The sequence below is a fragment of the Schistocerca nitens genome, chromosome 8 (assembly GCF_023898315.1).
Source record: "Schistocerca nitens isolate TAMUIC-IGC-003100 chromosome 8, iqSchNite1.1, whole genome shotgun sequence".
Lineage (NCBI taxonomy): Eukaryota > Metazoa > Arthropoda > Insecta > Orthoptera > Acrididae > Schistocerca > Schistocerca nitens.
Genome location: NC_064621.1, coordinates 611,623,180 through 611,638,312, shown reverse-complemented (window position 1 = coordinate 611,638,312; position 15,133 = coordinate 611,623,180). Strand labels below are relative to the sequence as shown.

The 15,133-nt window shown below is 46.3% G+C and overlaps 1 protein-coding gene across 1 annotated transcript in view; it reads left to right on the top strand.

The window, feature by feature from the left end:
• Positions 1-13,589, top strand: part of LOC126198551 (hemocyte protein-glutamine gamma-glutamyltransferase-like) — a 394,601-nt gene extending 381,012 nt beyond the window's left edge. The window contains exon 14 of the mRNA XM_049934974.1: positions 12,684-13,589. Within this exon, the coding sequence (XP_049790931.1) occupies positions 12,684-12,825 (142 nt within the window). The 3' untranslated portion in view covers positions 12,826-13,589. The remainder of the gene's footprint in view (positions 1-12,683) is intronic.
• Positions 13,590-15,133: the final 1,544 nt, after the last annotated feature.

The window sequence follows — 15,133 nt, the reverse complement described above, 5'->3', positions numbered from 1 at the left end:
CGCCATCATCAGGTGCGCTGTGCAACTGAACTGAAATGTCTTACACTCGCCCCCCTCGCGCCTGCGCACACCGCATACCGCGCTGGCTGACCCGGTGGTGGGGTATGCTACGGCGGCCTGGGTGGTCATCTCACTGTGTTTTCTCAATACCTTGATGGCACTGAGGATAGGACATGTTCACAGGCGTTGATGACAATATAACCGCCGTCACTGTACACCACATGCTCCTCAGTAAGCATCTAGACAACACCTTTTATTTCACTCCCTATATTCGGATGTTCGTGCGAAAATCGTGATGTAGTCGTATTCCATGGCGTGTATTTCGTATAAACAGCACTGTGTAGCCGCCGAATTGTTCCGTCACAGTAAACGGATATGCCGCTGGCGTTCTTGGCAGGGATCTTAGACTGGGTGCACCATATGACTATTATACACTGAACAGCCGAAACTACTGCTCACCGCGACGCTGGATGTCGCCTGGTCTTGTTGCGGGCACATTACTTGGTAACAGAAGTATGTAAGCAGGGCAGACATGGATGGGGAATCACCATAGCGAAGATACGGGCTGCAAATGGGGAAATCCATTGAGATAACCGACTCTAACAGAGGGCAGATTGTTATTACACAGAGCCTGTCAACGAATATCTCGACACTGGCGAATCTGATAAAAGGTTCACGTGCTACTGCCGTGAGCATCTACGAAAAGGGTTAGGGCAGTGAAACTACCCGTAGGTACTAAATTTCTGGACGTCCACAACTCTTCACAGAACGTCGGAGGCTTTTCTGTCCTGTAAAGTAGGATAGAGGCTGATTGTATGCAGAATCGGTGCTGTATTGCGTCCCAAAAACAGACCAACAAGCTATTAATCAGGTGGTAATAACGTCCTGGCTCGTCAGTGTATGTCTCTAAGTATTGGCAGGGGACCTCCTAGTTATAGCTGATGAACAGAAGCCTTTGCTACCCAGTGTTTGCTGCAGATAAGCCCAATCTTCCCAAATTAAAGGCCAATGTCTGAAGCAATCTGCTATGGCCTCTTCGTTTTCTGATTCTTCTTTTGTCATCTGCACGCCATACAGAAGTCGCGGAATATAGAGCTCGTTGTACGTACAAGTACATGATTACACTGTAATTCATAATTAAGTGCCTGGCAGAGGGTTCAGCGAATGACCTTGAGGATAGTTCTCCACCATTCCACTCTTGAACAGCGCGCGGGATAAGAACACTTGACTCTGCCATTCTGGGTTTTTCTCGAATACCGTTTTCAGTCGCACCATAAGCAGTAGAAGCCACGGACGCCGGTGGTTTGCGTTCCTTTCATTAGATGTTCAAATGTCCAAATGTGTGTGAATTCCTAAAGGACCAAACTGTTTAGGTCATCGGGCCCTTGACTTACACACTACTTAAACTAAATTATGTTAAGAAAAACACACACACCCATGCCCGAGGGAGGACTCGAATCTACGGCGGCAGAGACCGCGCAATCAGTGACATGGCACCTTTAACCTCGCGGCCACTCCGCGTGGCGGCTCCTTTCACTAGAAAATGAAAAGACGATACGTCTTTGATGGCCAGGAGTCCCCACATTGGCCCCACCTTGGAAAGTTCAGCAGCCGTGTTGAAATACTTTTCAGTTGACCCCAAATTCGGTGACTTGCGTGTCGATGACAATGAAATGATGATAAGGACAACAGAATACCCAGGCCTGAGCGAAGAAAATCTCCGACCTGGGGGAAATCAAACCCGGACCTGCTGCATGGGAGTCAGTCACGCTGCCCACTCAGCTAAAGAGGAAGGGCGCGGGCGCGACCTTTTATTAGAACTATGGTGATAATGCCCGTTGGAAAGTGAGCATTATTTGTTACAGAGGGGCTCAGTCTCATTATCCAGAATGAGATTTTCAGTCTGCAACGGAGTGTGCGCTGATATGAAACTTCCTGGCAGATTAAAACTGTGTGCCGGACCGAGACTCGAACTCCAGGAAGTTTCATATCAGCGCACACTCCGCTGCAGGGTGAAAATCTCATTCTGGAAACATCCACTAGGCTGTGGCTCAGCCATGTTTCCGCATTATACTTTCTTTCAGGAGTGCTAGTTCTGCAAGGTTCGCAGGAGAGCTTCTGTAAAATCTGAAAGGTAGGAGACGAGGTACTGGCAGAAGTAAAGCTGTGAGGATGGGGCGTGAGTGGTGCTTGGGTAGCTCAGAATGCAGAACACTTGCCCGCGAAAGGCAAAGGTCCCGAGTTCGAGTCTCTGTCCCGCACACAGTTTTAATCTGCCAGAAAGTTTCATGTCAGCGCACACTCCGCTGCAGAGTGAAAATCTCATTCGGGAAACATCCTCCAGGCTGTAGCTTCCGCAATATCCTTTCTTTCAGGAGTGCTAGTTCAGCAAGGTTCGCAGGAGAGCTTCTGTTAAGTTTGGAAGGTAGGAGACGAGGTACTGGCAGAAGTAAAGCTGTGAGGACGGGGCGTGACTCGTGCTTGGGTGACTCAGTTGGTAGAGCTCTTGCCGGCGAAAGGCAAAGGTCCCGAGTTCGAGTCTCGGTGCGGCTCACAGTTTTATTTTATCCATTAGAAGACAGGTGTATGGAAATTGTGAGACTTCCCTTGTCCAAGTAGGTACAAGACCTGTTTATCAGTGACTGATAACAGGGACTGGTGGGGCAGGTTCGATTCCCGGCTGAGTCGAACATTTTCTCCACTACTGACTAGGTATTGTGTTTTACTATGTTCGCTCCAAAGTTGAAAAAAAAATAGCGACTGGGTTCTCGTCGAATAGTTTTGCTCATTGGTCACCGAGAAACGGTTGTTGCAGAACACAAACATTGATTTTGTTTGTGTTTCGTATTAGCAACGCGTCACAGAGCCGGGATCGGCGGTGGCGCCCACTGCCGGTGACGTCACGCCAGCAGAAGCAGCCCCCTACCCCCACCCCTCCATTAGCGGCGCGGCAGGTGGGAGGTGTGAGTGCCGGCGGATAAATCGCCGCCTCGCCATTAGCGGCGCGGCGAGAGGCCAGGCCGTCCCGGGCAGTGCTGCGGGCAGACGCAGAACACGAGACGAGGCAGCGGCAGCGGTCCGCGAGGACATAAAACGGCTGCGGCCGCCGCCAGCGCGGACGCCCCATTTACTGCTCGGCAGGTCTCGCCGCGCGCCGCACAGGAACAAAACACCGCCCAACAAATCGACGCGATTCACCACTTACCGTGAACTCGTTCACACCACGACTTTGATACTATAATGGCGTTTACTGTGACTACAGCACTCCTCTGCTCGTTCCGCCATGGCCTCTTCCATTCGCGAATCGCTCGCAGCAGGTATCTCAGTCAGTAGCCTCCTGTCAGTTCGAATCCTTCTAACTGTTTCTTATGGTCTTCTGGCAAGGTACATATACAAGGAACTGATACGTTGGCTTGGAATATTAACAACTAACTACATCATGACACACAATACGAGTACTTCCCTCGTAACGCCTGCCAATGGAGTTCGCTGAGAAACTCCGTCGCGCTTTCGTGCTTACGAAAGGAACCTGTGAGGAAACGCGCTTTTAGGATCTTCTCTACCTCGCCTATCAATCCAACCCGGAAAGGGGCCCAAAATCAGGAGCAATACTCAAGTATTGGTCGAATGAGGATTTTGAAAGCTACCACCTTCACAGGTGTGCTAAACTTATTGAGCATTATTTCAATGAATCTGCCTGGTATCTGTCTTTCTTACCATTATTTTCATGTGGCTTTTCCATTTTAAATGCCTCTGTATGCATATTCTCAGATATTTAATAGAAGTGACTGCTTCCAATGAGTCTTTGAAAATCATACAAACAACGGAGATTTCCATCTACTATGCGCTTCCTGTTAGAGTTTGTTTGCGGAGAGAGAACTCACAATCCTTGCATCAAACGTAGATCCTCTCCAGGTCTTCTGGAATTTTGTTACGATTTTCTAGCGTTATGACTTCTATGTAAATAACTCCATCACTCCAGCACAACCAAATTCGAACACTATTTATTGATAAAAATAATCATTCCATAGCAGCAACGATAAAGGAGTATAAGAGATAGAATACTAAACCTTATTCTCTGTTTGAGATTTTCCCGGCGTAATAACTGCTTCATTGGTTCACAGGCGTCACGTCAGATAGTGTGGAAGCTGCAGACTATTTCAACGAAACAGCTAGTCATCGTCTTCAGCTGCTTTCTGACATGTGACTGGATTTTTTTCCCTGTTTTGTAATTTCATCCCCCTACCCCATATAGGCTGGCAGCGGCACATTGACGCCGTTCTTCAGCCGAGCGAAACATACAAATGTAAAACAGAGTGATTTTAAAAATGACAAGGGGATAAAATAAGAATTAAATGCACAAAACAAGGAGAATGTAAATGGGAGACATAGTCACAAGTTGAAACCGCAGAGAGCATAAATAAAAACCTACACTGGACGAAGACGTTGAAGAAACATTGGCGGCACTTATAACATGATGAAAACGTAGGTTACAGCGTTAAAACTCACATGGCACGAATTTTTTTTAAAAAAACACTGTACTTGCAGCAGAACACAAATGGAAATCACGAAGCAATTCACAAGCTAAAACGGGAAGGAATTGCTAAGGGAGGGGAGACCGGAGGGAGGGAGAAAAGGAGGGAGATAAGGGGGAGGGTGATGGAGGAGGGGGAGAGGCCGGATGGGGCAACAGGAGAGGACAATCTGGGAGCACTCAGAGACGGGGGATGGGGGAGGGGGAGAGAGATCCGGTAAGAAGCCCAAAGACAGGGAAATGGAGGGGAAGGAGCAGGAGAAAGAGGGAGAGAGCCGTAGGAGGCAGGATGCAACGAAGCGATGAGAAGGAGAGGGAGCCCTAGGAGGAGGGGAGAAGAGGCCTGGGGTCAGATCTGGAAGGAAGGATAAATGTCCAGACGAAATTCATCATCCGGGACGAGGAGATGGTGAAAGTTTCATTGGGATAAGACGTGGAGAGTGTGGAGATGCAGGGTGGGTGGGTGGAACGCAGCGGTATATGCGCGGCAACGTACGGGGTTTGGAGAGAAGAGGAGACAGCAGGGGGTGAGGGGATCAACGTGTTGCTGTAGTGGCCCGCCAATATATACACTGACTCGCCAGAAAAAAGCACGCGCCTTGGAGGTACTAAGGCATCATCGGCCACACAAGAACGAATCCGAGTCAACGCAGACGGAGAATGAGCGTCCGCAAAGTTAAACGGGGCGCCAGCCGTTTAACCACCAGCGCGTCACGCGTGAGGAGTCCGTGGGCCGTTTCTCAGGCAGGGGGCACTGAATGGCGCTGTGCTCTATGATTCGTGTAAGATGACGTTACACGCCCATCCCTTGCCGCCAGTGCATTTCTAGGGAGACAGCGTATATGCTGGCGAGTCACTGCAGCAACGGGTCGGACAGCACCTGAAGGTGACGAGCAGCTGTTCCGTTAAAATATGGTGCAGCTTCCACATTATCCGACGCGACGCCCCGAACCGATGAAGCAACCTTATTCTCCTACAGCATATTTTCACTTCAGTGCAAATGCAGTATGTTTCCTAAATAAAACGAGGCAAGTGCGACAACATTTCTTCAGCAACAACAAGAGAGTTAGTAGTCCCGTACTGACTCACATGCCTGGCGGCTTCTCCCCCCATAATTCCTGCCTATGTGGTGTTAGCGGCGCATGTGCTGTGTTGCCACTTCTACTGTACCCATTACTCTGCACCGAGGTACTGCATTTATGGATAAAGGTGGAAATTAAAAGTCACGCTTCCTGCTGCTTGTAGTGCGAGTAGTCAATAGTATCCAAGAAACTACAGTGATAGTCGTAACAGAGTTATGAACCATCGCTATACGGCTACTAGCAGTTGAGACGTCCTTCACGAAATTAATGTATGCGATAAACTAGAGCAATTTCATGGATGCCACCGTTACTGTCATTGTATGTTGTGCAAACGACAGCCCTAACTCGTCTCGAAGTTAGCACCTGTTTAATCGTCATTACCCCTCGCGATACGAGCACATTGTGGCTCTGCAAAGTAGTCTTTTCCCCACTGTTTCTCTCGCCTTCCATACATATAATACACACACCTCGTCCTCCCCTCCTTCCCTCTCTCTCTGTGAGTCACCTAACATTAGCGCTGGATATACACTCCTGGAAATGGAAAAAAGAACACATTGACACCGGTGTGTCAGACCCACCATACTTGCTCCGGACACTGCGAGAGGGCTGTACAAGCAATGATCACACGCACGGCACAGCGGACACACCAGGAACCGCGGTGTTGGCCGTCGAATGGCGCTAGCTGCGCAGCATTTGTGCACCGCCGCCGTCAGTGTCAGCCAGTTTGCCGTGGCATACGGAGCTCCATCGCAGTCTTTAACACTGGTAGCATGCCGCGACAGCGTGGACGTGAACCGTATGTGCAGTTGACGGACTTTGAGCGAGGGCGTATAGTGGGCATGCGGGAGGCCGGGTGGACGTACCGCCGAATTGCTCAACACGTGGGGCGTGAGGTCTCCACAGTACAGCGATGTTGTCGCCAGTGGTCGGCGGAAGGTGCACGTGCCCGTCGACCTGGGACCGGACCGCAGCGACGCACGGATGCACGCCAAGACCGTAGGATCCTACGCAGTGCTGTAGGGGACCGCACCGCCACTTCCCAGCAAATTAGGGACACTGTTGCTCCTGGGGTATCGGCGAGGACCATTCGCAACCGTCTCCATGAACCTGGGCTACGGTCCCGCACACCGTTAGGCCGTCTTCCGCTCACGCCCCAACATCGTGCAGCCCGCCACCAGGGGTGTCGCGACAGGCGTGAATGGAGGGACGAATGGAGACGTGTCGTCTTCAGCGATGAGAGTCGCTTCTGCCTTGGTGCCAATGATGGTCGTATGCGTGTTTGGCGCCGTGCAGGTGAGCGCCACAATCAGGACTGCATACGACCGAGGCACACAGGGCCAACACCCGGCATCATGGTGTGGGGAGCGATCTCCTACACTGGCCGTACACCACTGGTGATCGTCGAGGGGACACTGAATAGTGCACGGTACATCCAAACCGTCATCGAACCCATCGTTCTACCATTCCTAGACCGGCAAGGGAACTTGCTGTTCCAACAGGACAATGCACGTCCGCATGTATCCCGTGCCACCCAACGTGCTCTAGAAGGTGTAAGTCAACTACCCTGGCCAGCAAGATCTCCGGATCTGTCCCCCATTGAGCATGTTTGGGACTGGATGAAGCGTCGTCTCACGCGGTCTGCACGTCCAGCACGAACGCTGGTCCAACTGAGGCGCCAGGTGGAAATGGCATGGCAAGCCGTTCCACAGGACTACATCCAGCATCTCTACGATCGTCTCCATGGGAGAATAGCAGCCTGCATTGCTGCGAAAGGTGGATATACACTGTACTAGTGCCGACATTGTGCATGCTCTGTTGCCTGTGTCTATGTGCCTGTGGTTCTGTCAGTGTGATCATGTGATGTATCTGACCCCAGGAATGTGTCAATAAAGTTTCCCCGTCCTGGGACAATGAATTCACGGTGTTCTTATTTCAATTTCCAGGAGTATATATATACACACACACACACACACACACACACGAGAGTGAGAGGGGGGGGGGCTACAGGCAGTGAGAGACAGAATGAATAGTATCACCTTATACAAATATGAGTGAATTTATATACACAAATCTATATATTTTCTGGAATGGCAACAAAGCATGTTCCTATCTATCCCTGCCATAGCAGTCACTTTTTTGTGTGCATGAAAACAGTGTCTAGAAAGCATTGACATTGTTTACAGCAATGTTTCACATCTTCCTTGAACATGCATCTCTTTGTCGTCATCGCTGAGGTGGAACCAGATGCTATGACAACGTGGAACTGCAGTTTCTGCCTCATACGACGCTGTGATCTTGGTTGCACAAGCACACTATATAATGCAACACACCCATTCACATACTTCGAAACACTAAATGCACTCTATAGCACACTGTTATTCACATCCACACATCTGTAGTGATGTCATATGGGATGGAAGGGACTTTGTAAATGCAGCAGCCTGGCAAATTTATCTTTTTTATGCTGGGCACTGGTGTTAGTGACATTGCCTATTACCGTGCACTATTCATAATTTCTTTATCGTTCATGTAGTAATTGGTTAGTCTCTGTTGGTTCCCTAATTCCATTATATGTATCGCAGTTGAATATGATGTGGTCAGGTATGATCATACCTGCATATGTTATGTTAGGTGATCTACCTAGCCCTGAATGGGGTTCATATGGCCAACGGACTGGCGTTCATGAGTACATGGTAGAAGTTAGTGGACCATTTGGCACCTTTCTCTCAGTCGTTCCACCATGTACTCATTTTCCAGTCAGGAAGCTCGGATTTGGTTGTTATCCTTTGGCTTCACATTTGTTGGACTTTTGTAACACCCTCTTTATGTAGCCAACAGCACATTACGTGACATATTGTCATAATGTCTAGTGTGTATATTCCGAGGCCAAGGCCGCTTGAGTCTCACCTCTGCCAGCGTGAGCTGCAGGATTTGCCTGACTGGTCGCTAGTGACGCCACTGGCTGCCGTGGTACTCCTGGCGCCCTGCAGTGCTCCTCTGCTGCTTTACTTACGTCTTGTTCCAAACTAACCGGCTTCTTAATGACAACGATGGCTTCTGCAGCGTCTGTTCAACAACTCGATTATCTGAGCTATGTCCTGATTTTTGGCTTTATATAGTACTCTTTTCCTCCAACAAATTAATACCTAGTGTGTTTTACCTTCTTAGAAGAAATTTTTGTGCCAAATCTTTATGTAAATATGTCGTTAAGGTCTTGTTTTTTATTCACTGTAAAACGTAATACGCTCCATGCTAGCTTGCAAGACTGTGAGGTGAGACATATGGATCAAGTCGTCGTGGCAGTTTAATGACTGTAGACTGCTACACAGCCTTGGTATCTCATTGACTGGAGTATAATTGTCTTTAGTTGTGAGGCACACTTCAGACTGAGCCCCAACGAACAGGCCAGACGCGATGGAGACGCCCTGGACAGCAGTGGGGTAACAACCTGACTGTCGCCTGCCATACGGCCTGATGACCAGGAGTGATGGTCTGGGGTCCCATTTCATTTCATAGCAGGACTCCTCTGCTGGTCATCCATGGCACCCTTACAGCACATTGATATGTCTACCATATTCTACTCCCAATTTCGTAGCCCTTCATAGCCAGCCTGGTTTTACGTTTCAGTAATATAATGCCCTCCTGCATACCGAGAAATTTTCTATAGTTTGTCTTCGTACTTTCCAAACCCTACTTTGGCCAACAACGTCGTCGGATGTCTCCCGATTGAGAACTTTTGGAGCATTATGAGGACCCTCGAACCACCTCGGGATTCTGACGATCTAACGTGCCAACTGGACAGAATTTGGCACAGTATCCCTCAGGAGGACGTGCAACGCCTCTATCAGTCATTGCCAAGCCAAATGTCTCTTGCATAAGGGTCAGAGGTGGGCCAACGTGTTATTGACTTGTTCAGTTCGTGAAGCTCTTTCTCTTCGATAAGTCACCGATCTTTCTCAAAATTGTAATCATTTGTTTGTCTATACATATACATCACATGTGCCAATTTCCATCCCATATGCGTAATTCCTTCGTGGTGCGAAATTTTTGGCTTAGAGTGTATATCTCTCTTCAGACCAATAATTCAGTTCATGGAATCAGTACTAGAAATAAAAACAATCTTCAGAAAGTTTTAAAGTCAGTCACTTTGGTCCAAATAGGTGGTCTCCATTCAGATATACACATTTTCAAAAACTTGCCAGTAGAAATAAAAAGTCTTACTACAAATGAAGTTCAGTTTAAGAGTAAACTAAAGCATTCATTGGTAGCCAACTCCTTCTACTCCACTGATGAGTTTCTTAGTAGAAGCAACTGATGTGTATATATTACTTGCAATATCAAATAACGTTGAGTATGGTTTCAACCTGACTTGCATAAATGCACTGCAGCAATGTGAACATTGTAAATAACTGTTATAAAATGATTATTCTATTTGGTGACGCATAGATGAAATAGCCTAAGAATTGTATACACTTTAGTGTACTGAACACGCACCTGTTTCGTGCAAGTTAATAACTGCCTTTTGATTTGAAATATATTGAAAAAAATTTTACTTATTTTACATCCGTGAGGGCCATTTTACTTGGGATCTGTGAAAGATGCATTACCATATTTGTTTCTCATTGTAAATTTTTTATGTGCGTTCATGTTTTCCTTACATGTTCTTACATGTTCTACATCTGGACGATTTCCTCACTATGGAACTACTGGAATGAAGAAAACATCCAATCTAAGTCATGCCCATCTCACCACTTTTGTGTGGTGGTTGCAAAAAATTCCAGATTTTCCATCTTTGTACCATTTAAACAATGTTGCGCAATATATAGTAAACAGAATTACGAAAAAGTTTGCAACCCATGATACATCATCTGAGCTTTCTGTCGATTTATCATACGTTGACAACTGGTGTACCAAACACACCAGCAGTGGCCTGGGACAGATGTGCGAGAATATACTGTGGCATTTACCACTTCGGACTGGGGAGTCAATCGGTAGCGTCTGCTTGCAGATCTATGCAAATAATGAAATGGAAACCCTGCGGGAAACGGCAGAGCATCGGCTGACTACCAGAACTCGAGTTTGGTACTGCGCCTGATTTTTGCAGTCTGTAATACATAATGGATGGATTGATACTGAAATGTCGCCTTATGACGAAACTTGCTGCTTTTATAGAGTCATATGAACTTGCAAATTAATCGACATTGGAATTCTGAAAATGCTGATACCTAAAAAAAAGGCTCCTGCATGGTGTGAAAACAGGAGTGTGGTTTGCACTTAGTGTGAAACGAATTATTAGACTTTTCTTTTTCCACCAAGGGATAGCTTCCGCTATGTATGCGAACTACATACTACAACTTTATTTCACATACACTACTGGTCATTAAAATTGCTACACAAGGAAGAAATGCAGATGATAAACGGGTATTCATTGGACAAATATATTATACTAAAACTGACATGTGATTACATTTTCACGCAATTTGGGTGCATAGATCCTGAAAAATCAGTACCCAGAACAACCACCTCTGGCCATAATAACGGCCTTGATACGCCTGGGCATTGAGTCAAACAGAGCTTCGATGGCGTGTACAGGTACAGCTGCCCATGCAGCTGCAACACGATACCACAGTTCATCAAGAGTAGTGACTGGTGTATTGTGACGAGACAGTTGCTCGGCCACCATTAACCAGACGTTTTCACTTGGTGAGAGATCTGGAGAATGTGCTGGCCAGGGCAGCCGTCGAACATTTTCTGTATCGAATAAGGCCCATACAGGACCTGCAACATGCGGTCGTGTATTATCCTGCTGAAATGTAGGTTTTGCGCAGGGATCGAATGAACAGTAGAGCCACGGGTCGTAACACTTCTGAAATGTAACGTCCACTGTTCAAAGTGCCGTCATTTCGAACAAGAGGTGACCGAGACGTGTAACCAATGGCACCCCATACCATCACGCCGGGTGATACGCCAGTACGGCGATGACGAATACACACTTCCAATGTGCGTTCATCGCAATGTCGCCAAACACGGAAGCGACCATCATGATGCTGTAAACAGAACCTGGATTCATCCGAAAAAATGACATTTTGCCATTCGTGCACCCAGGATTGTCGTTGAGTACAGCATCGCAGGCGCTCCTGTCTGTGATGCAGCGTCAAGGGTAACCGCAGCCACGGTCTCCGAGCTGCTGCAAACGTCGTCGAACTGTTCTTGCAGATGGTTGTTGTCTTGCAAACGCCCCCCTCTGTTGACTCATGGATCGAGACGTGGCTGCACGAAGTGTTACAGCCATGCGGATAAGATGCCTGTCATCTCGACTGCTAGTGATACGAGCCCGTTGGGATCCAGAATGGCCTTCCGTATTACCCTCCTGAACCCACCGATTCCATATTCTGGTAACAGTCATTGGATCTCGACCAACGCGAGCGGCAATGTCGTGATGCGATAAGCCGCAATCGCGATAGGCTACAATCCGACCTTTACCAAAGTCGGACACGTGATGGTACGCATTTCTCCTCCTTACACGAGGCATCACAACAATGTTTCACCAGGCAACGCCGTCAACTGCTGTTTGTGTATGAGAAATCGGTTGGAAACTTTCCTCATGTCAGTACGTTGTAGGTGTCGCCACCGGCGCCAACCTTGTGTGAATGCTCTGAAAAGCTAATCATTTGCATATCACAGCATCTTCTTCGTGTCGGTTAAATTTCGCGTCTTTAGCACGTCATCTTCGTGTTGTAGCAATTTTAGTGGCCAGTAGTGTATTCAGTAACTAAAAAACAGACCTTCGTCTAGTGCATACGGTACACTGAGTCTGTGACTTTATTACGACGTGCTTTAGATGGCAGGAAGTACCTAGTTAGGCTATAGCTGTTGCGCCACCTTCCGAAATCTGAGAGACGGCCCACAGCGTATGCGGCGGTCGGAGTCTGCTTCCAGCACTCCCAAACTCGTCCCCGCGTAATGCCAGACACACAGCTTTGTTTCGGACACTGGGATTTGAGTGCACGCATTGTATTATTTCGGCACTGTGACAACTATTGCATTCTTGTTATTGTGTCCGGCAGGGACGTGGAGCCCGAGGAGGAGGTGACGTTCCAACAGCGCTTCACCCCGGCCAAGGCGGGCGAGCACAAGCTGGTGGGCACCTTCTCCTCCAAAGAGCTCGTCGACATCACCGGCGCCGTCGCCTTCGACGTCTTTGACTGACGAGAGTGAACCACGCTGCTGATACGCTCAACACATTCTTTCCAACACAAACAATCACTTTGCTTTTATTTATAAAAAATGAAGACCTCATGATTTAGTATAAATATTCTCACGTAAAGCTATGTCAAGTCAGTCACAATGTTTGTGGATTATTAATTTAGTAACATTGATCTGTATAACGACTTGTTTCGGGTCGCTGCTGGCCATCATCAGCTATCAGTGATTACTAGACGCGTAAATACTACCTTCTAAAACTGCAATTAACCATCGACAAACTGAATTACTGGTAGAGGATGAGCACAGTGTCTCGAAACACGGGGCAAAAAAAATTTATGTTGCTAGATTAATAACCCATTAACATAGAGACCGATCACGATACATGCTTGTTACTTTCAATACAACACAGTCGCATATAATCGGTACTACCAACGTAGCAAATTAACTAAAAGCAATGCACAGATACACGTGTAACAAGTGCACGATGATAACTCATATGTACTCCGATGACAATCAGTGAAGTAGTTTAGTTTTAGTTTTGCTTAATCATTTCCACATAATGACTAGGATGGCGTTAGTTTTTAATTTTATGTGCAATATCTACATCTACATATGTGTTAACGTTTCTCGCTTCAATTGACTGGTAATATTGCTGCACTTGTAATGCCTAGGAAATTCTAGTAGTAGTCCTAGTGAAATATTGTTTATATTCTTATGTATCACAAGAATGTAGTAACTGAAATCAATAAAGTAGATGAAGATGTAAATTGCTTTCGAATGTTCTTAAATCCGTTGCGTATCGATTCTTTCCATCCGATACCACTTCTTTCTGTGCAGTGAAAACAGTAATGCTTTGGACAGAGACATGTGATTTACATCCGGCAGCCCGTTGTGAACGTTCAAACAATAACTCAGTCTGGCTTGATGATAAAATGAAAAATTTATTACGCGTTATTTTCTGCATACAATCACATTAACGCTGAATGCATTAGCGTAACAAAGCAGCACACATAAATACCAACGTAATAGAAAGACGCATTTCAATTAATTTTATCTGAATAATGACAGAAGCGATCGTAACTGACAATGTCTCACTTCAATTGATGAAGTCATATCTGAAAGGGCCTTTCTACAAATTTTGACAAAATGAGTTAAGAATGGTACCAGATTCTATACACACGGATACATCTTTTCGCGTGAAAAGGGCCTTATTCCACACATTGTGAATGTGTTTTTGTCACTTAGTTTCATAGATATCATTTTTGCAAGGGTTTTTCTCATGGAATAATGCCCTTTCAATATTGATCAACTTTGCATGGAATAGATCAACGTCTAATGCAAAATGTGTTACGTCTTGCTTTTCGTTGTTCAACTGTTGTTATTTCTGAACATTTCTTGTGCGATATAAGCTGACGTCGAGTGTTGAGTTGGAATGTAGACAAAGTACCAAGAAGATAAGAATGCTATAAAACGGCAAAAGAGTGAAACATTATGAGTACACTACCTGTTTCAACCACATTCCTTCATGTATTTTTATCGTAGTAAGCTACAGACTGGTCTCGCGGCTTCTGAACACATTGGAGGAGTACAGAAGCATAGCTTCGACGTTTTTTTTTTCTAGCAGTGTATGTTGTTTTTAATTTTGCAAAGTCTTACATTGGATCAGTGACTATTAAGGGGAAAAATGGAATACATTCAACATTTACTTGATTAAATTCGGCAAGACTGTCGGTACTTCTATGATGATTCTTTGAAATAGCTTGTATACAGGATGGTCCATTGATCGTGACCGGGCCAAATACCTCACGAAATAAGAGTCAAACGAAAGAACTACAAAGAACGAAACGTGTCTAGCTTGAAGGGGGAAACCAGACGGCGCTATGGTTGGTCCGCTAGATGGCGCTACCATAGGTCAAAAAGTAATCAACTGCTTTATTTAAATAGGAACCCCCAGTTTTTATTACATATTCGTGTAGGACGTACAGAAATATGAATGTTTTAGTTGGACGACTTTTTTCGCTTTGTAATAGATGGCGCTGTAATAGTCACAAACCAATGGCCCACAATTTTAGACTAACTGTTGGTAACAGGTAGGGTTTTTTTTTTTTTTTTTTTTTTTTTTTTTTTTTTTTTTTTAAATTAAAATACAGAACGTAGGCCGGCCGAAGTGGCCGTGCGGTTAAAGGCGCTGCAGTCTGGAACCGCAAGTCCGCTACGGTCGCAGGTTCGAATCCTGCCTCGGGCATGGATGTTTGTGATGTCCTTAGGTTAGTTAGGTTTAACTAGTTCTAAGTTATAGGGGACTAATGAC